General features: G+C 40.5%; 1 protein-coding gene across 2 annotated transcripts in view; it reads right to left on the bottom strand.

Annotated features, from left to right (window-relative positions):
* Nucleotides 1–27,185, bottom strand: part of LOC128605396 (echinoderm microtubule-associated protein-like 4) — a 107,009-nt gene that overhangs the window by 22,945 nt on the left and 56,879 nt on the right. For both annotated transcript variants that reach the window (XM_053620797.1, XM_053620796.1), the window contains exons 2-8: nt 13,513–13,689; nt 7,479–7,611; nt 6,757–6,954; nt 2,818–2,958; nt 2,670–2,695; nt 2,441–2,473; nt 1,164–1,287 (exon numbers count right to left, since the gene is read on the bottom strand). In XM_053620797.1, the coding sequence (XP_053476772.1) occupies nt 1,164–1,287; nt 2,441–2,473; nt 2,670–2,695; nt 2,818–2,958; nt 6,757–6,954; nt 7,479–7,611; nt 13,513–13,689 (832 nt within the window). The remainder of the gene's footprint in view (nt 1–1,163; nt 1,288–2,440; nt 2,474–2,669; nt 2,696–2,817; nt 2,959–6,756; nt 6,955–7,478; nt 7,612–13,512; nt 13,690–27,185) is intronic.

Raw genomic sequence — 27,185 nt, 5'->3', positions numbered from 1 at the left:
ATGAAAGAAAAATGGTTCACATAAGCTGAAACATTTAACTGGAGTGTTGTTTGAAAGCTTTCTTGGAAAACCTGATCAACAGGTACAGCTGCAAAGCAACACCAACATAAATAATCATTATCATTTGTCAGGTGTGTGGCAATCTGAGTAAAAACAGTCAGATGTCACTATTTTAAATGCTTTGCATGATTATAAAGCAAAATGTTTATCTTCCAGCCTCTGATTACATGCATCACTTAATCTACTAAACATTAGTAACAGTTTAGCAATGAATTCTTTACATAGGTTTACAATGTGTAATTACAGGTGCTTTGAGTAATCACTTTCATCTGTCTCTCTAGTCCCATCACTGAGGTAAACCGTCACTCTTCACTTAACTTACAGTATCTCTGCTCGTGCCAACCCTCAGTACGTTTACATGGACAACAATAATCCAATATTAACCCAATTAAACAATACTCTGATTAAGAAAATACCATGTAAACAGCGATTATTGATGACCTTAATCCGGCTAAAGTCATACTCGAAGTAAACACAAATCGAATTAAGACATGTAGAGTATTCCTGTTTTAGTCGCATTATCAACGTGCATTACAGACATGTATACACCTTAATCACACTATTAACGTCGTGTGGGAGTTTTCACCGCATTTTACTACAGTTAACCATGATGGTTACATACAAAGTAAAAGTTGTTTCTGTTGCATTACAAGGTTTATCCTTGTATAGTACAATTACAGTGCCGTCTCTTATTTAGACACGTCCCATGTCATACACTTTCATCATTCAAATCAAAATCAATAAATATCATGCTAATAAATGTTACGCTCCACAGGATACTTGAGACTTTTCTTCATATATGCTATGTGATGTCTAGTTTTAATGAATCACCTTTCAATGTAACTATAAAATAATCCTTAAATCCTTACATTTCTCCCCGTTTCATTTCTGGAGGTTTTAAAACCAAAATGCTGTAACTGGTTGTGGTTCATCTTAAAATATCCAGCAAATCGGAGTCCAGGACAATCTTTCTAGGCTGCACACATATGTGTTAATGCATACTGTCATCTTTCTTATTAAACAACGGGGAGATGTGTGACCTCAGTCCAGGTCTCTACAGAGATACTGCAGAGCAGTGCTGCAGAATGTTCTGGAAAGGATACACCCACTCTAGTTTGAGTCTCTCAGGAGGAAGCTCAGTTCGCACGTCATCGTAGTTCTCGATGTCAGACGGGATGAACATGGTGATTGGTCGTCCACGCATGAACATTTTGATATAATCGCCCTCTGTGGAAAGGTCACAAATGAGAGGTCAAGCAGTCCCTTAACCAGGTGAGGCAATTATCCTTGACATTTCGGCACTTTTACAATCTAATACAAAACAAAAAGCGCACAGAATGTATATGCACAAAAACTAGATCTTTTAAACACCTTCACTTTTTTCTCACTTGTGTATAGATAACTTTAAATAATCAGTGAGGAAGTTCGTTCAGTTCACGTTCCCTTAATTCATTCTAAAAATCCAAGCAAATCAAAAGAACAATTTAGTGTCGTGCAGAAGGCCAAAAGCAGCGTGTTAGATGTCCAAACTAGGCTGGGATTAAAGAGAAGGAAGGCAGAAGCATGAGGAGAGAAAGACGAAATGAGTCGAGAGGAGGAATGAGCCTGTTAAAGTTTGAGGGTGTTTGGTGGTATTCCTTTTTCCCTTCTCTCCCATCTAGCTCTGTTTAGTGTTCTACTTCTTGGGCTGAAACAGTACATCCAGCCTAAAATAAACAGCACAGTAAATTAACCCTTAAACGCAAAATAAACCTATTTCAAAAAAAGTGACCAAATGTCTGTGACACACCAAGCTAATGTCTTCTGCTGAAAGGTATTTATAAGCATACCAGAGTGATGATGCATTTGAGTGATCTAGCAGTAATATCCCAGAAAGAAATTCCCTGTGTGAAAAGTTTAATGTCTCGAGACATGCTGTGATGCGTCTTCCGTTCACTGATCAGATTTCAGCGGCTAATGAAACAATGTGCCTCTTTTAGACCAGGTGAACTATTTTAAAAACATACAACAGCTTTTCTCATTAGCCCTGCCGAAAGGAAAAATGTACAGTTAAGTTTGAATCATTACAGAAGGCCAGAGAGACAGAGAAATTGTACGTCGTGGTGAAATGTCTTGGTGAAAACGGAGATCAAATAAACAAGAAAGAGAGAGAGAGAGATGTTTTGTTGATCTTTCACCTAGATCAACATGTTATTAGAGAAAGCTATTATGCGTTTAATCATAATTTCAGTTTGCGTGCTATTACTGCCATGCCAACAAAGCATACTTTATTAAGAAGGAATGTAAGTGACAGGTGCATGTAGTCCAGCCAAAAGCAGGAGACGGTGAGAATATGCTCATTTTGACGGCTACTTCTTTCCTGCAGCATGGGAAAGCTTACCTTGACTGTTTTTCTCACGAGTTGACATTTTAGCTGGTTATGAGACAGAAATAACAGTTCTCAAAACAAAACACAGGACGTTACACGCCAGGAAGAGAACAGCTATAATGATCTGACAAACAAAACTGATGGCACTCATTATAAGGTTGTGTGTGGTGCTAATGGAAAAAGAAAGGGGGGGAGGGAGAGGGGAAAAGAAGAAGAAGAAGAAAAAAAAAAGGAGCTTTACCTTGGCTGATAACTGGATCTCTGTGTCTGGGGATGGATAAGAGAGTAATGTTAAATGGGATTATTTATGGAAGTGATCATTCCTTAAAACAGAGGTGGTCAGGAAAAAAGGGATGTGGTGGAGAAGGGGGGATTCATAGATTACTAACTTCTCTGCATTCTTCACAACTTTGGCCAGCAGTTTGGAAGTGGAGGCGGCTTTGACCAGCTTGTTCCTGTTGTCCTCGCCACTCTCCCATGTGGTGCTCTGAGAGCGCTCCATTCCTCCACCACGCTTTGCACTGTGGCCCCTGGTGAAGAAGCACAGAGCACAAAACACACTCTAGTCTTCATTTGTGCAAAAAGCAGGAGGAAGAACAAATGCTGCTGCATCAAACACAAGCAAAGAGCATGTGTTAGAATTTAGTGGAAAGGCACGCAAAGATCGGAGGATTGCTCTCAACTGATTTGCATAAAAATCTCCAGAGATTGGAATGAATTCATTAACAGGTTCAGATCACAATTTGCAGCAAGAACAAAGCCACCCTCCATATGTGCGTGCCTTTCCTAGTCTTTGGTTGATCTCAAACCTGGAATAACAGAAAAGAAATGGAAAATTGTGCCTTCATGATAAAGGACACAGTGAGCGTTATGCGGCTCTGTTGAAAAAAAAGAGAGTCCATGCATGTGGCAGGCCAGGCATAAAGAGAAATCACACCCCACTCAATGATTAGTATACACACAGGTTATCTGAGACAAGAACTCCAACCCCAGTCATTTGGTTTGATGGCCAAAAAAGTAAAAAGGCATACAGTCGGTTAAGAAGACAGCGAGAGCACAAATAAGTAGACACGAGAGAATATAGAGAGGAAAAAGGACCAAGATAAAAACAGGAAGGAAATAGTAAAGAGAAGCGCAATCCTCATGCGCAGCCGTGCTTGAAGAGAAAATGTCAATATCAATGAAACAATCTTGAGCTGTGGATCACTCTAATGACACTAACCTCCATTCAGCACAGCTATACTGCTCTTCACTCTTTAAAAGTAATCACCTATCATATTTTATTCAACACTTTATTTATTAAGTACTCATACAATTTAGATTCTACAGGGTGTCCCAAAAGTCTCCAGAAAATAACACTTTTTAGCAAAATATATTTTCCTGATAGGCTTGAAGAATGTCTTTGAGAAAAGAAGAATGTATTGAAGCTGTCGAAATGGTTGCGATGGACTAACAGAAAACATGGCAAGCACATCATATTGGGAGTACGTGTTTACAAAGAAATCTGGTAGAGGAGGTATTGTAAATAAAAGTTACATTTTGCTAAAATAGTGTTAATTTTCTCCGCGTATGGAGACTTTTGGGACACCCTGTAAAATGGTCTAAACAAAACACTGCTTGGTTTATATTATTTAGATATTTTATTTCATATTTGAATTATTTTGGAAAAGAAAAACATCAAGTAAAATGATAAATAATATATTGCGTATTTTTACATATAGTAATTTAGTAAATTAATTTAGTTTATTAATCTTTATCAATCGAAGTATCAGCCATGAGATTTGATCACCACTTTCCAAACATGAGCACTTGGAGTATTTGGAAGTTTAGATATTTCTACAGCTTTGTACATTGTTTTGGCCAATTTGTTATTTTAGGTTTTTTGGGCGTTTTTTTTTCCCAGCTTCCTACAAATTATGTTGAACATATAACGCTGCAGAGAGCTTTAAAGCGCACCTATTATGGTTTTGAACCGTGCCTAATTTTATTTTAAAGGTCTCATACAATAGATTTACATGCATCCAAGATCAAAAAACACTTTAATGTGCTCATAATTTAAATTGCAGCATTACCTTTTTTCCCCAGTGTCATAAACGACTCGTTAAATGATCCGTTCTAAAGGATTCATTCTAAACTCCTCCTTTCAGAAAGCATACTCTGCTGTGATTGCTCAGGTGTCCCAGTCTGCTGTGATTGTTCTACCGCTGTCAGCGAGCAGCCGATGAAAACCAGAGGCGGGGCTTTCTGTTACGAACCTACATAGGTTTCTAGCGACTCGTTTCAGCTGTTCAGAATCCAGAATTCCTTCTTTTGGGAGTCAATAACTTTTGATTTTTGAAACTGTGCAGACAATTTTACAGTCACAAACAGCTCTATAACACACTACATGAAAGATAAAATTTGAAAAACGTAATAGGTGCATATTTCAACATTCAGTACCTAATAATAGGTATCTGCAACAAAATTCATTTTATACAACTGATTGAATGGTGAGCAGAAGTGTTTAGGATCATTTGATATGAAGTGAATACAATTTGTTTCCATGTCTATGACACAAAATGAAGCTGTACTTAATGGCAACAATTCTTGCATGTTCACCTTTATAGACTATAAGCATATACAGCCATTCATGCTGTTTATAAATTTGAAATCTTGTGTTAAAATGTCTGTTAAAATCCCAGTAATGCCTTATTATTTACAAATTACATTTCAGTCTTTCACTAAACTGGATTAGTTTATCCACTAAACTGGATAGTCTGGAGTATTAGTTTGCATGTAAGCATGCCAGTGGATGGAGGTATTTAAAAGGATTCATGAGTGATCCACGCATGTGTGCATGCGCACACACACGTGTGCATGCGCACACACACACACACACACACACACACACACACACAGAAAACACCCAGAAATAGTCCTTTACTGGCCCACGGCAAGGAATATCATCATACAAACAGTCCCCTCCCTGTTAACCTTGAGCAAGAAGGGAGCAGAAAAGAGATTGCTTCAGGGTCCAGCAGATCAGACATGCTTCCCAGTTGAAGTGTGAATGCTGTATCAGTAAATGTTTGTCCTTTACACTGAGTGACAACTTGAATCCCACTTCAGTGATAGTCAACGAGAGCGCCAGTGCAATGACGAATCACCTAACAGCTGCTCCGTTTGCATCTTTAAATCAAGCCACCTCTCAAAAGTCCTGCTTCTCATGCACTACCAGCACTTGAATAGAAACTAATGGCTGTTTGATAATATCTGAGGCTAAATGATAAAAGTTACAGCACTAAGCACTATGTGGTCCTGCAGTGGTTCCATAAAACCACTCAGCCGTGCGGTAGTTATGTACTTGCATTAACGTGAGTGGAACACTCATAATCCATGACTACACAATAATACAATTGTTTGCAGATGCCTGGTCTGGCTAACTCTCCTGGCCATGGCCCAGGCCTCGACTAATAAATTTATTACCTGCACAGTCCAACATCCACGGATCAGACCGTGAAACTTTAATTTTAAGTAAGGGGCTAATTGCTTTGTCATGGCTTAGGCTAACTGGATTAGACAGGCTGCATGGCCAATGTGAAGATCTCAGCAAAATTGCTTCTGAGCTTATTAAATACATGCTGATTATAGTGCCTGTGGTGTCAGAGCACACTTGAGCTAATGCATAAGCCTGATTGCTGGTTACACATACAGACACGTTCCAAGCTCACAATGTCACATGAGAGCTAATGCTTGGTTACAGATTTGGATATCATGCACAGATCTGGAGTACTGTTTCTGCTCTGAGATCTGATGACTAATTAGTCCAGAGTAGTAGTCAATCCCACTGATTCCAGACCTGCTGCATACACTCTTGCATGTTTTACTTCAGAGGCTAGAAGCAATTACACGCTAGTCATACTTTGTATAGATCGGACAGCTGCAAAGATCATAACGACTAAAGGGAAAAAAAAGCATGACGTAGCTTCTTCGCTAAGCACAGCTTGTGTAATCAACGGCATGACATTATGCTTTCTTCATCCACTATCTTTAAATTACAGTTGATCCGTTATTTTACATGTTTCATATCTTCATTAGTAAACTGATGAAACTAGCAAAAGCCTCAGCATTAACTCTAATCCCTGACAGATTATGCCGTTCAGTATCTTTCTTTAAAGCTTTTGTGTAAATCTGGATTACAAGCAAAATAATCCATTGTTACAAAGCAACAGCTTGATTTGGGAAGCATGTCAATCCTGTCCCTTAGCCAGAGGTAAAGTGCATAGTGAGAATGTTGCCAGAGCTTTGCTGTACGCTGTAAATTTGCTGCAGTGGATGCTGGGAGGAACCTTTTGGCTGGGGAGGACCCCTTGCTCTCATGGGTGGCCTTCTGAGGCTGGAGGGGATGAGGGGAAGGGGGTTGGCTGGAAGGGGATGGTGCCTGTGGTGTGCTGGGTGTTGAAGGGGGTTTATCGTTAGCTTGTGGTGGCTCTTCCTTCTCCTTGATCTCCTCTAGCGGAGGCTTGTCTTTTTTCTTCTCCACACCGCTGCAAAATAGGCCAACCAGGATAGAGGGACAGTATAGAGGTTAAATGGGCAAAAATATATATATATTTAAATAATAAAAATAAATTACTGGAAGCAGAAAACAAAAGTACACTCAATTACTTCCTTCATCTTTAGTATACATCAACAATTCCTGTGTAAATTGCAGCACTGACAAAAATAAGGAAACACAACAGAACTTCCAGGTCAAAGGTCCAAGTCTTACAGAATAGCTGGCAAGTTTACTACAGTGGCAGTCTGTTGTATTCAAGTGTATGAACGGCAAACATCTACAAACCATGTAACCATGAACACATTTCCACTGAAACATTAAACGCTGTGAAACAAACAGATTATTAGGAAGTCTGAGATCCGATACACTGTAAATAAGGGATTAGAAATGGTATTTACAAGGAAAAAAGGCACGAGATGGCATGATTTCAACACTGTGATTAGAACACTGTGTGCTTTGTTTTTGTTAACGATCCGAGTTGAGGATGTGTGCATGCTTGTAAGTGTGTATTACCTTTTGGCTGCAGAGGACAGCGTCTCTTTCCTGGCTACGGACACTGTGGAGCTGTCTCTGTGAGACTTGCGGCCGCTGGAGCCGCCGTTAGCGATACAGGACATGGAGAAAGCCTCGCGCAGCGGTGTCTGACCTGCACAACAGAGTCAGAGACAATTCATTTATTTCATTACAGTGTGGATACACACAGTTATGAGTACACATCCATTCTTACTATAGCAATACTAGTGATCTTTCTAACCACTATTGTTCTGTAGGCAGTTTGGCATTTGAGGTGTTCTGGCGAAACAGAAGAAGTCAGTGGAGGACAATCAGAAGGAGGCTGGTGATATAAGGTGATTTGCAAGTATAGATAAGGAGGGCAGATGGGAGGGAGGGCAGGTAGAATGCGCAGGATAAAAGATAGCTTAATAAGGACAGGATGCAGACAAGCTAATTGGATTACATAGGAAGGGTTTAGGCCAGGCAAGCTGAGCTAGAGAGCTGTCGCTCCTTAAAGAAAAACAACATGAGGGTAAAATACAAAAGCAGCATCACTTGAGGCAATATACGGAGAGGAAAAAAAAAAAAAGCAGCCAGAGCACATGGTATTTCTCTTGCAGAATCAGATAACGCTCAAATCTAATCATAACAAGCCCTAGAGAGGAAACACATCCTGAACCATGCCTAAAACAGGGCATGGATTTTACACGTGTATGGGAAATTCTTTCCGGAAAAACAAGACTTGATTGCCATAAGGTTTTTTTTTTTTTTTAAAGGTTGTGTTTTAAACAGGTTTTTTTTAAACCTGTTAAACAAGGTTTCTCATGAACACGTCGATATTATCCAACTCAAGTACAGCAATCTTACATTCTACAGATGAATTTAAAAGCATTAATTATTTTGGAACAAAGCATGGCACATCTACATCGACATCGACAAAATCTCCACAGAGATATCAGTAAGAACAGAAAAGCTGGTTACGGGATGAGTATTCAGTAGCCTGAACATATACCAGAGGCAAATCTCTGGATCTTGGGGATTGGTATTGGTAAAATTGACAGCAGCGTTATAACTGTAAATGCCTTAATGAGCAAATCTTAACCTTTGTACGTCATTCTTAGGGTAAGCTCTGCCACCGTTGCAGGAGTTTGCATCAGCCAGGCTATTTAAAACTCGCTTTCAGTGACGTGCTCATGTAAAGGTCTGATATAATTGTGCTCAGCATTTCTCTGCTCATCGGATTGTCACGTGTCTTTTTTTGGTTATAGCAGAGATGTTTGTAATTACTGTATGACTGTACCCTGTAATTTTTTTTGGGTAGACTTGATTAATTACGTCTTCCTGAGTGGATGCCTCTGTGTGTTTGTGTTTGTGTTTGTGCATGTGGTGGAAGAGAGGTGATCTGGAGCCATGGCCCAGTTATCCACTCCATTAGCTCACAACAAAAACATATGCAACATGTGGCTGCTCTCATCAGACTGCGGTGTGTGTGTGTGTGTGTGTGTGTGTGTGTGTGTGTGTGTGTGTATGTCTGTATAGTCTCAGGAGATCCCGTGTGACCCAACATAATGAAGGAAGTCTCTGCCTTATATCCATGCATATCACAGAGTTCTTTTTGTCTCCACCAGACACTCTCAAACACAGTCAAATCCTGACAAGATCAGACATTATCATGCACAGGCAGAATTATAAAAGACTCGCAGTCTGGCACTTTTAATCATATTTGGGGAAAAAAAAAAAAGACACCCAGGTGTAACATTAACAGCCCTCCAGACAGCAAAGATGAACAGAGAGTACTAATTACAGTCGGATTACTTATCTCAGACTGAGAACACAATGAAACTGAGTTAATTGAAAGAAGCAAGTATTGTTTTCAAAATTAAACTATTCATTATATCAGCAGTGTTCAACTAAAAAAACAACAATTACCTTTTTAATAACTATTAGTGACCATTTGACCATCATTAAGACCGTTTTAAGTTAACATGTTTTATTTCATAGCGAAGCTTCACGTTTGCACTAATAGATGCGACATGTCTGTTTTGAATTTGACAAACAGAATACACACATACATGTACTCTGTTTTCGAATTCTTTTTAAACAATGCACGTCATCGTCTCGCTAGACAGACCCGACAGGATAAATAAAATGAACCCATGAAAGTCTGTGAAAACGGTCCCTTTTCTGTCTAAATATCTCTAGCCCTGTAGTTAGTTTCTGGGTCAATGTGAAAACAATGCGAATAAATAAGCTAAATAAAGCGCGTGATTGGCCGCAACGAGCCACAACAAATGCTACTGAAGCTGAGCTGGGTTATGTTTAGAAAACTAGAGTCTCTGAACTGTGGCCAGTCGTTTTTTTTTTTTTTCTGGGTTATCAGGCCCATTTGTAGAGATGTCCAAATACATAGTCGAGGTAGTGAGCTATATATTCTATATTCACATCCATCCATCCATCCATTTTCTGTACTGCTGATCCGACACAGGATCACAGGGAGCTTGGAGCCTATCCCAGGGGACTACAAGGCGGGGTACACCCTGGACGGGGCGTCAACCCACCACATCGCATAATCACACACACACTCTCACACACACCTATTCAGACACTGAGACATGCCAATTAGCCTACAACGCATGTCTTTAGACTGGGGGAAGAAATCGGAGTACCCCCAACCCCAGATGTGTGAGGCAAACGTGCTAACCACTAAGCCACCGTGCCCCCTCATAGTCCATATTCACATATGTTTAGTTTATAGTTAGCTTGTCACATCAGGTTATTGTTAATAGGTGTTCTATAGCATTACATATATTTGTTTTTGAACGTAACTACTGCTGCAGAATGATGAGCAAAACCGTTCTTCTACACCTCTTCTCCTGTAATGATTCATAATCTCATCTTGCCCAGAATATCTGAGTCTGTTTCCACTCAAGGTTTCTTCCTCATGTCATTTCCTTGCCACTGTCACCTCTGGCTTGCTCATTAGGAATCCAAATCTATATCCGGATTTGTTTTGCAAAGGTGCTTTATGACAATGTCTACTGCTAAAACTTCCATACTAGTTAATAAAAGTGAACTGAACTTGGTTATAATGTAGCACACGAAATCCTTTATTTCAATCACATGTGCTGTTCCCTAAAATTGTGTTCTATGTAGAGCAGTGGTCACCAAACCTGTTCCTGGAGATATACCTCCCTGAAAACTTTAGTTCCAACCATATTCGCGCCCACCTAACCATCTAAGCATTGCCTTAAGAAGTTCTTGATGAACTGTAATAGGTGTTAGATTTTGGTTGGAGATGAACCCTGCAAGAAGGAGGATCTTAGGGAAGAAGGCAATATAAAGAAATACATAGAAAATTTCCAGGATTTTGTGGGAAAGGATGGGAATAGAATAGAACATGACACGGAAGAGAGTTCGTATGAAATGCCTCAGCGAGCGTGATGGAGACGGTAGACGAGAGACGAGGAGTGGAACAGCGCACAGAAAGCAGCTCGAAACAGACGTGTCTGCTTACGATGTCGTGTTTCTTAGTCTTGTTTCAGTTTTTCCACAAAAACAGAGATGCCGCGACACACACTTAGGAGTTCTGAGGTCAGGCCAGACTACAACAAAGTCTGACAACAGAGAAGTTCCTACTCCACAAAGATTATGTTGTTCATCTTCACTTAAAGTGTGAAGTACTTCACTTAAAGGAAGTATGATTGAAAGGAAAAAAAAAAAAAAAAAAAAAAGAAGTACAGTTCTTACTCTCATTTCCTCCTTTTTCGACAAACATGACACGGTGGAATTTGGAAAGCGGACTGTGATCACCGCACGCTCAGCAGAGAGCCTGTGGTAATTTCATGCATCATGTATTATAAAAGCTCTGTTTAGACCTGATTCTTGACTGAGGCTTTACAGAGCTATAAACTATAGATCAAAAGCTATTTCCATTTATTCCCCCTGTGGGGAAAAGGAGAAGACTACTGCTAGGAAATACACACGCCTACTCACTTTCAATCTCTTGTGCGCACACAAACTACAGTTAGCAGGGCAGTGATAGATGGTGGGAACTGTTATTGAAGCATGAAAAATATATGTTTGTTAGCATCTATAGACCACACACACATGCATACACACATGCATGCACACGCTCACACACTTCGATAGTTGCTACTGGTGGCAGAGCAGAGTGGGAACGGGAAAGGAGGAGGTCGAGAGCGGATATGGGCTAAGATGGTGCCAGAAGCGGGTTTGTGTGTGTGTGTGTGTGTGTGTGTGTGTGTGTGTGTGTGTGTGTGTGTGTGTGTGTGTGTGTGTGTGTGTTTTCCTTTTGGCACAAATGCTTTTTCTCTGTTTTGTTTTTCAACATACAACAAAGCCCTGAGTGCTTTTCAGCTCCCATGGCTGTTTTCAGAGTAGGCGACTTTTTTTTTTTTTTAAAGTTAAAACAGTTATGTTGATTTTTCGAAGGGGAAAGTTACTTGTATTCAGAATCGGGTTACGTACCTGCTTCAGTTAAACTTCTGGGAAGCCCAATCTGACTGACTGATTAATTGAATGAATGAATGACTGAGCAGGACACAAGCTCTAGCCTTAAAAAGGACCATTTGCACATTTCACAAACATAGTACTGCGGTTCAACTTGGCAAATCTGATGTCAGGTAAAAAATGAAAAATAAAAAATTGCTCTATTCACACACTCACCGTCCAATTTATTAGGAATACCTGAATGCCTGCACATTCATGCAGTTAGCCAATCAAAAAAAAAAATATCCAGAAACAGTTTCGGTCCATGTTCACATCAAACAGAATGAAGGAAAAAGTGTGATCTCTGTGACTTTGATTGTGGCATGGATGATGGTAAGGGCTGGTTTGAGTATTTCAGAAACACAACAGTGTCGAGTTTATACAGAATGGTGCAAAAAACTAAAAACATCGAGTGACATTTCGTTCTGTGGGTGGAAACACCTTGTTGATAAACTGCCTGGAAGGATAAAGTAACTCAAATAATCACTCATTACAACCGTGGAGAGCAGAAAAGCATCTCAGCATGCACAAAACATAGAGCCTTGAGGTGGATGAGCTACAACAGCAGAAGACCATGTTGTGTTCCTCTCCTGTCAGCCAAGAACAGGAATCTGAAGCTATCATGGGCAGAGACTCACCCAAACTGAACAGCTGAAGATTAGGGGAAAAAAATAAATAAATCACTTGGTCTTTTTTCGGTCTTCAACTGTCCAGTTTGGGTTAGTCTGTGCCCATGATAGCTTCAGATTCATGTTCTTGGCTGACAGCAGTGGAACTTGATGTATGTTCTGAGATGCTTTTCTGCTCACCACAGTTATAAAGAATGCTAATTTGAGTTACTATAGACTTCCTGTCTGCTCAGTCCAGTTCCAGTCTGGTTATTCTAATCTGATCTCACTAATCAACAAGGTGTTTTAGCCTGCAGACCCTCTGCACACAGGACTGTTTTTTTTCCTTCCCTGCACCATTCTGTGTAAACTTTAGAGACTCCTGTGTGTGAAAATCCCAGGAGATCAGGAGTTTCTGAAATACTCAAACCAGCCCATCTGGCACCAACCTTCATGCCATGGTTAAAGTCACAGAGGTCACAGTTTTGTTCCCCCCCATTCTGATGTTTGATGTGAACATTAACCCGAAGCTCTTGACATGTATCTGCATTATTTTAAAGGTGCTCCTATTAAAGTGGACAGTGAGTGTATTTACACACGTGCAGCTGTGAATCACACGGAACGCAGAATTTATAAGAAGTGTTTCGCATACTTCTGAACTAAACACTGCGGCCAGTTGGAAGAAATCTGCCAAGTCTTTTTAAAGGCAGCATCGCATGCATCCATGTTGGTGAAGACAATCCTATTATTCATTCTACTGGATGAGAGTTCCGCAGAAGTTTGAGAAATCTCCCGTATGACAACTAAAGACAACAGTAATTCTCCTTAATATAATAGTGTAAAGCACAGTAAAAGATTAGCCAATTATACTTCGATATGAAACTTCAATACTGACATATTATTCTAACACACATGCACACATGGTGCTCTCTTACCTTTTGTGTTCTGTTGCTTCTTGGCAGCCATGTCCTCGGACTGCGCGAGGCGTCGGAGAACATCGGCCAACGCGGCCTTCATCACGGTGAGCTCATCTTCCTGCTGCTGCACACGCAGTTCCAGAGACGACAGCCGGTCCTGCATGTCCGACACGCTCGCTGCTGAGATACTGTCATCTGTGGGAGAGAGAGAAAAAGAGAGAGAGCGAGAGCGAGAGAGAGAAGAGCATTCCATTAGCATGCCATCTGCCATCATGATAAACTGTGTGACTTTGTAGTTTGCATTGTAGTAATTCATCCGTCCACTCTCTGCACCACTTATCCTACACAAGGGGAGCCTGGAGCCTATCCCAGTGAACTCGGGGAGCAAGGTGGGGGACACCCTGGGAGGGGTGCCAACCCATTGCAGGGCACAATTGCACACTATGGACAATTTAGAAATACCAATGTCTTTGGACTGGGGGAGGAAACCGGAGTACTTGGAGGAAACCCCCCGAAGCACGGGGAGAACAAGCAAGCTCCACGCACACAAGGCAGAGGAAGGACTCCCCCCCTCATCCCCACCAACTCCGGAGGTGCGAGGCAAGCGTACTAACCACTAAGCCCCTTAGTAATTCAGATATGATCAAAAATGGAACGGTCCCTTCGGTACCAGACTCTAATATTTATATGACTGCAAAACCAAATAAATTATCGCCTGCAATATCTTTTGTTGTTTTCAGTTTTTAGCCAGTCCAAACTGAGACTAACTCTGAAATCTATAGAGTTCACCCATAATAACTGTCTATCCTCTATTCTAAGTTATTCGTGGCTAATAAACTCGTCACAGACGATTTGAAGAGCACAATGTGTGTGTACATGGACAAACATGAAGGCCAGGCCTCCATCCGATATTTCCTAATATTACCAAAACGTTTGCAGACGAGGGAGGCAGTGTGAGGAAAAGAAAAAAAAAAAGCCTTTCCTGATCGTACATGATTGGCGATTTCAATAGGGTTCGTAGGTGCTGTGTTTCACATACACCTTGAGCACCTTCGTTATAGAGTCTTATTCAGACAGTACAGTGTAAATGGTAGTGTTTGGCCCGGTGCTGGCTGGTGTTTGTGTGTGTTGTTTTTCAGCACTGCAGCAAGCTATGTAGAGTAGCTGTGGTTGGAGCTCAGACTTCTACAGCAGCCCACTCACTTGGCAGAGCATGACAGCTAATGAAGAGGCCCTGCATTCTCAACTGCGGTTAGCTAGTTAGTGGGCCCCTCACTGAGCACCGCCTGTCTTTGAGGTATGTGTGTGTGTGTGTGTGTTTGGATACACAATGTATACTCACATGCAAACACATATGGCCTGTCATGGTAAAAGACAATGAAAAAACAAGACAAATAAAGGGAACTTCACAAAAAATATATATATTATACCAACAATGAATCATGAAGACACACACACACACACCTTTTGAACTGATAAAGCACAGACCAATCCACACATTCCATACACAGTGCTGCAGAGCACAGAATGCAGACAGCTAGTCTTAAGGTCACATAGTGATTATTGTAGCTGCCTGCGTGGTAGTTAAGGGAAGAGAAAGGGCTGAGGAATGCCCTGGCACACACACACACACACACACACACACACATACAGACTCACACACACACACACACACACACACACATAAATCATGTCCGGGAATAAACACGCAGGTCGACATGGCTAGTCAAGCACAGATCCCACAGAATACACGCACATGCGCGCGCACACACCCACACACACACACACAATTCAAAGAAGAGAAAAAAAAGCTCTCTGTAGCTTTGAGCCACACAAATTAGCATACTCTCGAGCCAAGCGTAACTGCTGCATAGCTCCAACCGAGCCAGCAAAGAAATCAATCAGCCCAATCTGGCAACCGCAGGCAGCGCAAGGACCAAAGGAAGGGAACCGGCTTCCTAAAGCCTTCCAGACATTTCTCTGGTTTGAAGTCCGATTGCCAAATCGTTCCGCGAGAGGGGGGATAATCACAGATCAGTTCTTTAACTTCAACTGGGCATTCAATCTTTTACCTTCTCTCTTTACCTAGAGACTTCAAACAGTAATCAAGAACTAAAAAGGAGAAATGACGCAAAAAAAAATGTTCACATGAAAACTGACATTTCGAACATAAGTTCTATATCTGAGATATGCATGTGAGCTTCATGAACTAGAGGAAATGACTTGCTTTATCATGCAAACAAGATTTAAAAAACAAACTAGGAAATTAGGAGAATGATGAAAGATTAAGATTAAGCACTGAAACTCAGAGATAAAAAGATTGATGGATAAACATCAGAGCACAATTATGGATGTATCAGTCTGACACAGAATACTAATTTGACTAATACTAGGGCTAACTTCGGATCAGTAACAAACCTGACTGGACATATTTTCCCACCCCATCCACTGCCATGCATGCGTTATGCTGATTGACATCAATCATGTATGCGATTGCAGGAGATGTTTAAGGAACGAAACATTTTAGGACGTGCTGCTTTTAAAAAATACATCAAAGAGGTGCTGTGATATCACTGTGATACTAAAAAGTTGATTATTTTCTAATAACAGAATGTCCGGAAGTGTTTTACTCCTCTTACACCACACAGCAATTTGCTAATTGGTATTAAAAAACTGTATTTGTTAAAAAGTCAAGTTTACTCTCTCTCATGAAGTTAATAATTACTAGTCATGTTACCGAGAAACCGCAAACCTCTGTCTCGGACTTTCCTGTGTCAAAAAACCTAAAGTTACAGCTGTACCTCTGACTATTACAAAGTTCTGGCACTGGAGACTCCTTCCAGAAGGGTATCATTAACGATATTTTTAAATCCGTTTGCATGGAGCATAAGTCATCCAAGTCCCTGTGAATCAGCTGTTCATTAATATAAACTGGGGACCAAAATTATATGTTAAATGTTTGCCAGAGCTGATGTAGAAAATTAACCAATACCTTCTGACCAAGAATCGAGAATTCAATAGTGCTATAATGCAGATGTTTTCACTTACTAAAAGGCTTTCAGAAACAATATTGGATACTGGCTTATACTAAAAGCTTTGATGATATTATTGTAATGTATGGTATCACTCAGAACATGCCTCATCACAATACCTGAAAACATTTTGAGTGCATGCAGAACTGCAAAGTGGATTGGTTACTTTGTTTTCACAGGGGGAAGAAAAAAAAAAAAAAGAGGAGTGAATTCTCAAGGTTTCAGGAAGTTTGCAAAAATGAACTGAAGTTGGCTACTGAACACAGTGATTCACCTTCTAGGCTCTCCACCCACACTATCCTCTTTGCAGAGCAGGTATTTCCTTTAAGCCGTATTATCGGCAGAACTCCCGCACCACGGAACGGCAGAGAAAAAAGGCAAACACTCACCATCCAATGCCTCAAAAATGGGAGGAAATCAGTTCAGAAGAAGTATATTCCAAACCAGCAGTTATGTATGGGAGAGAAGGAAAGAGAGCGAGAAAGACAGAGGGGGTTTACAACTGAGCTATAATTATTAGTGGCGAGTTATCCCACAAAGTACATTAACAATGACTAGCATCGTGTAGGGGTGTAATGATGACTCGTGACATGACGCATCGCGATGCAAAAATGTCACTGCGTGCATCGTGGAAATGTGCAACTCGGAAATTAGCATTCGATTAAATATGCGTTTAATACTGCACTGTCTGAACATCAGAGGTCCCAATCAGTGCAAACCATAGAGAACCCGTTGTGCCCTATAGCTCCGGCTTGCAACAGATATTCATTATACATTATACGATTACACAGCCATGTTATAATGGTGAAAAAGAGCTCTTCAGTTGCTATAAAACAACTCCAGCCCCACATAGCTGCAATGTACGGTGCCTGAGAAAGCGGATGCAGAAGACAGGCGTTTTAGCCGACTTTGAAGCTCTATTTCCGGTTAAAATGATGCTTGGCACTTTGTTTATTCAATCAAATTTCTGGGAGAATTTATAAATTTAGTTTTAAGATATGTTGTACAATATGCTTACAATATTAAACCTCTATTTGTAGCAACTGTTTATTTATTTCATTTTATAGTGACCGAAATGCATATTGTTTTTCACCGTTATAATTCAGAAATAAAAAGGAGTCTTTTCAGTCATTCATTTCCATTGTTAAAATTTTGTTCAAAATACTCAGAGAATCTAACTGAATCGTAAATCGTGAAGCTGGAATCATGACCACAGTGTATCATTGCCCCCCTAGACTTCTGACAGCATGAATTGTGTGCGAGTCTGTATTTGTGATTCCCCCCAGATGACCCTGGTGTCGGGGAATGTCTGCGTGTGTATCAGAAATGCCTGGCTTGTTTCTACCCATGAGCACTTGCAGGCTGAAAGGAAGGAAGGAACGGCTTCTGCACTTGTCATATTTCACAATAACCCACCACATTCCTGGGCGTTCTCGTCCTCGCCACCCTCTGCACTTGCACACACACACTAATCCTTATAACTCAATCTTTACACATAGACTTTCATGAACACACACACACACACACACACACACACATACACATATATACATATACACACACATATATATATATATATATATATATATATATATATATATATATATATATATATACACACATATATATATATATATATATATATATATATATATATATATATATATATACACACATATACATATATATATATATATATATATATATATATATATATACATACATACACACACACACACACAGTATCTCACAAAAGTGAGTACACCCCTCACATTTTTGTAAATATTTGATTATATCGTTTCATGTGTAGAAATGACACTTTGCTACAATGTAAAGTAGTGAGTGTACAGCTTGTGTAACAGTGTAAATTTGATGTCCCCTCAAAATAACTCAACACACAGCCATTAATGTCTAAACCGCTCACAACAAAAGTGAGTACACCCCTAAGTGAAAATGTCCAAATTGGGCCCAAAGTGTCAATATTTTGTGTGGCCACCATTATTTTCCAGCACTGCCTTAACTCTCTTGGGCATGGAGTCCACCAGAGTTTCACAGGTTGCCACTGGAGTCCTCTTCCACTCCTCCATGACGACATCACGGAGCTGGTGGATGTTAGAGATCTTGTGCTCCTCCACCTTCCGTTTGATGATGCCCCACAGATGCTCAATAGGGTTTAGTCCATCACCTTCACCCTCAGCTCTTTAGCAAGGCAATGGTCGTCTTGGAGGTGTTTGGGGTCGTTATCATGCTGGAATACCGCCCTGCGGCCCAGTCTCCAAAGGGAGGGGATCATGCTCTGCTTCAGTATGTCACAGTACATGTTGGCATTCATGGTACCCTCAATGAACTGTAGCTCCCCAGTGCCGGCAGCACTCATGCAGCCCCAGACCATGACTCTCCCACCACCATGCTTGACTGTAGGCAAGACACACTTGTCTTTGTACTCCTCACCTGGTTGCTGCCACACACGCTTGACACCATCTGAAACAAATAAGTTTATCTTGTTCTCATCAGACCACAGGACATTGTTCCAGTAATCCATGTCCTTAGTCTGCTTGTCTTAAGCAAACTGTTTGTGGGCTTTCTTGTGCATCATCTTTAGAAGAGGTTTCCTTCTGGGACAACAGCCATGCAGACCAATTTGATGCAGTGTGCGGCGTATGGTCTGAGCACTGACAGGCTGACCCCCCACCCCTTCAACCTCTGCAGCAATGCTGGCAGCACTCATACATCTATATCCCAAAGACAACCTCTGCATATGACGCTGAGCACGTGCACTCAACTTCTTTGGTTGACCATGGCGAGGCCTGTTCTGAGTGGAACCTGTCCTGTTAAACCGCTGTTTGGTCTTGGCCACCGTGCTGCAGCTCAGTGTCAGGGTCTTGGCAATCTTCTTATAGCCTAGGCCATCTTTATGTAGAGCAACTTTAGATTGTAGCAAAGTGACATTTCTTCAGTGTTGTCACATGAAAAGATATAATCAAATATTTACAAAAATGTGAGGGGTGTACTTACTTTTGTGAGATACTGTACATATATTATATATGGGTAAAGGACCACAAAGCATTCTTTCTCTACAACAAATATCTTCATACACAAACATGCTGCACGCTTGGTGAGGAGCAATCTCTGTAGTGTGCACTTCATTTTGCCTGCAGGTCTATGGAGGAAGTCCTCAGGCAGAGATAGCAGATATACAGTTCAGATAAGATCTCTGCTGGAAGAGTGGAGCAATCAGCACACACACACACACACGTACACACAAACAACATTAGCCTAGTATTCCTTGTTAATGTTCAACAACAGCAAAGAACATTTCGAACATAACCAGATGGCCATATTTCTCCTTCATTAAGGAAGATCATGTTCATTTTAGCTACATCCCAAATGATCTGTGCTTAATGTTACAATTTGCAAAATGCTACGATTTTGTGCAAAGAGCAAGAGACTCCAACTGCGGCCTCTTAGCAAGAAAAATAATCTCTTTTTGTTCATTCTTGTTGCTCATTAAAATGCTTGTAAAGAAGCTCATAACATGAGGTGGCACATGTCTCAACTGGCTGTGTGGACTGTAGTGGTATACATTTCCCCCTTTGTGCCCCAAACTGCACTCTCCCAACTCACACCCCCACTCACATATACAAAGAATTCATGTCTGTAGTCAAGGATAAAGGCTTGAGGATTGTGTGTGTGTGCATGCGTGCATGCGTGTGCGTGTGTTGTACAGGGAAGCCGGAACATAAACAAGACTAGTGTCTATGTGTGAGAGCAAACAAGAACACTGACTGAATCATGGGATGCAACGATGGGCTGGGACGCTTGAAAACAGGAAGATCAAAAAACTGTGACTAAACGAAAAAGAAAAAAAAAACGCCTTTAGATTGCTTTGGTCAGCTTGCCAACACATGCTAGAGACCGATAAGAAGAGTGAGAAACAGTTTGCTGACTCAAGTGAAGAACGAGACAGAGACAGTGTAGTGTAGTTTGTAGGAAGATCTCATTTTTGAACATGGCGATAGGGCAAGACACGGTCACTGAATTAAAACAGGTTTGAGTGCTGTGTCCAGTGCTTAAAAGCTATTAAGAAGGTTGTTGTGAAGCAGTTAGTGGCAAGTAAATAAGTTATCATAGCATTTTTGCTGATAGGCAACAGAAAACTTTTTCAGGCATGGCCAACCCTCTACAAACAATTAACCTTTCGACATCTGGCTAATGATTGCCAAACACTCAGTTGCGATTAGCTGTTTTATTGTACTTTTTGATGACTCTGTGACCTTGTAATAAGTATAAATGTAGCATTACAATGCTCCATACACAGCCATTTATCAGCATTACACAGAAGTTAAGTGCCTTTTTTTCCCCCTTTAGTTTAAAAAAACAAAACAAAAAAAAACTGAAGGCACATGTTGACTTACACATATTGTATAAATCCTATAACAGAAACACACAAACAAGTAACTGAATAATAATGAATGTACTACAGCAAAAGGGCCTTGCTCAAGGGCTCAACAGTGGCAGCCTGGCACTGCTGGGGCTTGAACCCCCAACCTTCCAATCAGTAACCCAGAGCCTTAACCGTCAAGCCACCATTGACCCTGGAATCCAAAGAACCAGGAGGAAACCCACATGGGCATGGACCCTGAACAGGATAATGCCGTTACCCAGCCCAGCTTTCATGACAAAACAGTTAGGAATAGTTCAGAGATCAAAGCCTTCAATTAAGATTATTTGAAGCAATTTGATAAGACCAAAAAATAACTGAGACTGAATGCAGTGTTTGAAACTATATACATATTTAAATGGAAACGTACATATGCTTGGTGAATCTAATAGCTGATTTTTATCGATTAGTTGTTGCAGTTCTAATTACAATTGTTCACACTGAATAGGATTATTTGAAATGTGCATTACTAATTATGAAAAATCGTTGTGAACGAATCTCATTATCGATTAGGTGGTCTGTAATTACTTAGTTTTCTCATTGGTTTACTTCTGTTCCGAAAGCATGCATCGGAGAGTACAGAACAAAGTTGCGTACCAAATGCACACTATGCACTATGTACTCTATGGTCTAGTGTATGAATTTTAGAAGGGTAGTATGGTCTTAAACGGAAAACGAATGTTTTTTTACTAAATGGAAGTATGAGCCGTTTCCCAGTCAATGGCACATGACGTCAAACGCATGTAATACAATGCCGCTGGCTTTAGCAGATACTCAGTAAAAAAAAAAAAATATTCTTCAGTTTACTGTTCATCAGCGTTAACTTTTATTTTAATTTTATTTTCTACCCAACATGACCTCAGTCTCTATCAGACGTTGTGCGACCCACTAAGGCCTGGGAGCATTTTGTATTAAATGCTGGCAGGAAGATTACAACCTATAAACTTTATAAAGCAGAGCCTGTGTAGCATGGAAGCATGGCAGTGATGCACGAGCACAAACTTATGATTATATCCAAAATGCTCCACTGTGTGCATGGGGTTGGGGAAACTGGTGCAAGCTGCTTAAAAGGTTTAGTTTAATTCAAGTTTATTGTCATTAGATGCTGTATTTGTGAGCTTGCAGTGTAACTTCTGTTGTTTATTATAACAGGAGTGATCTATTTGTAATGGGGCTGCGTTGACTCGTTATAATTGGACAAACAGCTGTGTTAATGTAAAGTTTTAGGCTGAAGCTTTTATTTTTAACACTCAATTTGTGAATTTTATTGTAAATAAACAGAAATTTAATTGAAAAAAAAAAATGGTATTAAAAGTTGGAGCCCCTTCCCCATCGATTAATTGAAAGCAGAAGAAAAAATAATCGCCCAATTAATCGATTATGAAAATAATCGTTAGTTGCAGCCCTTACTGTGATTCATCCAGTTTTGTCTATAATGGAAGATTATATCCAGTCGTTTGTTTGCCGTTACTGACAGCATTTCCTAACCTCTGCTAAGCCACAGTAATCCAGCATGTTTTCATAAGGTTAATACACGTCAGTTATTGTTTGCACCCTTTGCACAATCCCCTCCACTTACACATCATGCAGATTCACGCAATGCCAGTCAAAGGGTGTCTTGGCCTTACTGAGCAACAAAAACGACCAGATTCTCATTGTAATACAAGCTAAACTAGCATTAAATGAGAGAGGCTGCCCAAATTCTCGCTCTGTCATGCAGAGAGGCAAGGTCACACAGGAAGCGACGTCACCCATATCTCTTCTCGCATTACTGACAACATGAAGCAAAAGGAATGAATTGCTACTAATGAGCGAAAACATCAAGACAGAAAGCATCACTTAAGGATATTAAAATCATTCTCGTGAGAAACCGTAACAAAAACACTCGCAGTATATCAGAGAAGGTTCTAGCAAAAATCAACCGCCCAAAACACATAGGTTACAGCAAGGCATAACACACCACTTAAATATAGCCCATAATTTCGTCACTGAGATTCCATTACACGTTATTAATAGCATATCTGCCAGTTGTGCTTTCTAGTTCTTCCCGGTTATGTGAGAAATGATGATACAGTGCCATGCACTACAAACAGCGTTTATTTATTTTTTCATCTTAGACATGACAAGCAGCTCATATACAGAGATGCACTGATGCATGCAGCACTTTATCTAAGCCTCGAGTCTTAGCCTTAGCCCGACGTCAGCTGAGTCTGAGTGTGCATTCTACAGTACTGTAGACAGTCAGAGACAGAAGACTTCTAAATGTCCTATAGAGATGGTCATCCGGGACAAGCATATTTAGTTATTTTAGTCTTTATTTTAGCCGTTATTTTGTTCATACTGTAGTTGGTCAGAGTACCAGTAGGTTAAGTAAGTTGCTCTTATAGCAGGAATATATATATATATATATATATATATATATATAGAGATAGATAGATAGATAGAGAGAGAGAGACAGAGAGAGCATTTTTTTTTCTTAACTCAAACAACCAGAGATAGAGAAAAATCTCTATTCCTTACTGCCTTTCATAAAACAAAATGTCACGTAAAGGATGTGTAAATGCTGACTGGTTCATAAACATACGAGTAGCACCTATTTAGTGACGCGAGATACTTTTTCCAAAACCTGCCACTTGCTGCCATACGCAGGTGAACCAAGAATGTTAACACGTTTGCCTCGCACCTTTGGGGTTGGGGGTTCAATTCCTGCCTCCCCCCTGCATGCGTGGAGTTTGCATGTTTTTTCCTGCGAGTACTCCGGTTTCCTCCCCCAGTCTAAATACATGCGTTGTGGGCTGATTGGCATTGAGTGTTAGTGATGTGTCCGATTGTGCCATGCGATGGTTTGGCATCCCATCCAGGATGTACCCTGTCTTGTTCCCAGAGTTCCCTGGGACAGCTTCCAGGCTCCAGCGACATAAAATCCCCCCGTCTCATGGATTCAAGTACTTGTTAATTTTTCACAGTCTGTATGTAATGCATATAATTAGCTAGTCAGACTTCTCATTTCAATTATGCTAGCTGATGCTTCTTTCTAGCCTAGTTAATTGGTCCTCTGGGTGAGCAGAAGATAGGACTGGGAAGCACAATGGATCATTCACTTTCAAGGTGGACTAGCTTGTGACTTTATCGTTTGTCCACATCTGGATTTGGCGTCATTGATTGAACGTCTTCATAGAAGTGTGATTTTTTTCCCCACATGGAGATGAGACAAACACATTTACATACTTTCATCTTAGTCTGAGAGCAATCTAATGTAACTCACAGGAGAATTATTGTCTGTGCGTGTACACGCATATGCACATGCACACATGGCAACGCTCTGGAGACCCAGAATTCCACGAGGTCATGCTTCTGGTGTGCTGCGTAAATATGGACAGGAAGCGAGTGTGTTCACACTACAGACATTATACACCCGCGCATTTGAGAGTGCACATTTGCATTCAGTCCTGGGTCCCGGGAGACTCCGGGGAGATCCTGCTCAGTAAGATGAAAAGAGCCATATTTTGGTGAGCAGCCAGGGCTCTCCTTTTCATGCTTAATGTAGTGTAGTGATTTGGATGTCACACAGATCACTGATATCTAAAATCCAGACATCCTATAAACCAATAGTTCGTAGTCTAAGTTCCACTTGATGGATAGTGGCTCTGTGACCTGCAGGTATAGAAAGCGTAGTAATATCTATATATATTAGGGATGCACCGAAATGAAAATTCTTGGCCGAAGCCGAAACCGAATATAATGAAAAACTTGGCCGAAGGCCGAATACCGAACATGTTTTTTTCTCGCTTTTTCCATTTATTTTGCCATTTTTTTCACCATTGCATAAATTAAATAGTCAAAATGTGCTTTTTACTATTTTGTCTTGCTTTTCAAAGAAAAAAATCAATTACAAAAACTACAATTTCAAAATATTTATTTAACACTGAACATTTTTTTTTTCATTCCAGCAGGCATAGGCTAACAACAAGGCACAATATAACTTTAAATAAATAAATGAGTAAAATAAAAATATTTTGATGTGGTCATCTTTGAGCCCCCCTTGAATAGCCTATGTTAGGTCTATAACTGACTGCTGAAAGAATGGAACACTCTGTAGCCTACAACAAAAAATTGCATTAAAAAGTGCTTTGACAAGAGTGCAAAAAATGGTTCTATTCGGTTCCATACGGCTGATTATATTGGGGATATATACTGCTCGCCTCCCTGTACACCTCGTGGAGTATTATAGTAGATATAGTATAGTTAGATACGTTGTTAATGTTATGTTCCCTTAAATAAATACATCTTTATCTGCTTCGGTACTCTACTCCCTTACGTCTCGCAACGTGACAGAATACTCCGGAACAGAAACAAAACAAACGCACGTGTCCACAGTAAACAATGTCACGGTTATCAACATCTGAAGAGCCTGTGCTTGTGCATGTAGCTCGTGCATGCACGCGCCCCCTCATCACTCCAGGCACGCTGCCGAAGCGGAGGTCGTGAAATTCGCGCATCTCACTCTGGTTGCTAGGCTATTTGGCACGTCAACAAACACGTCATTGTTCGGTCAAATTTATTCGGCCTTTTCACTTTTCACGGCCGAAATAGCAAATTTAGTCGAGAAATGCTCTTGTAGATCATTACTAATTAATGTAAGGACAAATTCAATTATAGTATGTGGTTTGTTGGAGCTAAAAGAGCAAGAGGCTCCTTTATGAATGACATTCCACTGTGGCACGAGGACAGAACACAGCATGGAATGAAGACTAGAGAAGGAAGAACGGTCCGGTCTGAAATGATACGTTAGTGATTCATTGTTATAGCCCTGGGCTAGGCATGCAAATACACCCACACACACACACAGAAATGCTCCACAGGACTTGGGGTGCATTTTTAATGAGGGTTCAGTCTGGGACTAGGGGAATGACAAGTGGAGAAGAGGAATGATATGATCTGCGTTCTCTCTCTCTCTCTCTCAAAAATGCTGGCCTTTATACGAAACTTAAGATAAAGCAAAAGTGTGCATTGACTACCACAGTGAGGAAAACTATTTCACGCTGCACAACTGAGGAGGTCCATGAAGTGAGCATGAACACGCACATTATTGTGTGTAGCTTTTCCTCTGCAGTGTGTACGTGTAAATACCAGTGTGTCGGATGTCACAACGTGGCTCTCTGCTTCTAGCCTGCAACTCACATGCAGCTTCAAACTGTTTAGTGCTTGTAGAGACAGGTTTGCTTAAAGACATTAGACTGAACGGCCGAGCCAAGAAACACACACACACACACACACACACACACAGAGAGAGGGGGGAAGGGTAAAGAAAAACAGCCACAGAGTGAGAAATTGGCTCTGTTCACACTTGGTAGTAAGATCCATCGCGGGTGACCCGATCGCAATCGGAGAGCCGAGATGGATAACCGATCACAGCTGGTAGTTTTATTTGTCCTATATGTGTCTTCACTGATTACTTGGGATCGCATTTCTACAGTAAATATATTAGTCCCTTACACATATAGTTCTAAATAACTTGACCCCAGTTTACAGGTGATAATCTCAAATGTATTGTCAAATACCAAGCTTGTAATAAAGCTGTAACACAAGCACTCTGTTAATACAGCAATTCTGTCAAACTATATGATGTTTCTTTTAACAGTGACATGTGATGACTGAAGATACACTGCCAAACTCAAAATCTGCCCCTTCCAAATCCAAAGCTATTTTAAACCCCAACATCAAAGCCTTCATTGCAAAAAACACACAGTTTCCTTAAATAGGTATTTCATCAATGGGCCAAAAGTGTCTTAGAATACATTCATATAGTAACAAGCAGAGCTCATGTTCAGAGCAGACACATAAAGCACCCATATAAGAGGAGACTTCTTGTGTCCAGTATGCACGTTTTAATGTCGAGATTTAATCGAAATGATAAACGTAAAAGGCCCGATTACCAGTCTGTACAGGATTTTGCAGGGTTTTTTTTTAATTTGTTGCGGCCAAAAATGCTTGATTTTACATTGTTTTTTTCCTAAATTTGTGATGCAACTGAGTTTTTTTGTTGGGTTTCTTTTTTTTTGTGGAAATCTACTTGAGTTGGTGAAATTTCAATTGCACGAAATTGTTTTGTTCGGTCTTTCACAGTGATGTTTGTTGGTAAATGAGACCTTTTAGCTGTACTCATGTTCGATGAATGTCCGTTGTGATGATGTCACATGATGCGTCTTGGCCCAAAT

This window comes from Ictalurus furcatus, chromosome 3, assembly GCF_023375685.1.
Source record: "Ictalurus furcatus strain D&B chromosome 3, Billie_1.0, whole genome shotgun sequence".
Taxonomy (NCBI): domain Eukaryota; kingdom Metazoa; phylum Chordata; class Actinopteri; order Siluriformes; family Ictaluridae; genus Ictalurus; species Ictalurus furcatus.
The sequence above is the reverse complement of the archived record's forward strand: the minus strand, read 5'-3'. Positions and strand labels throughout refer to the sequence as shown.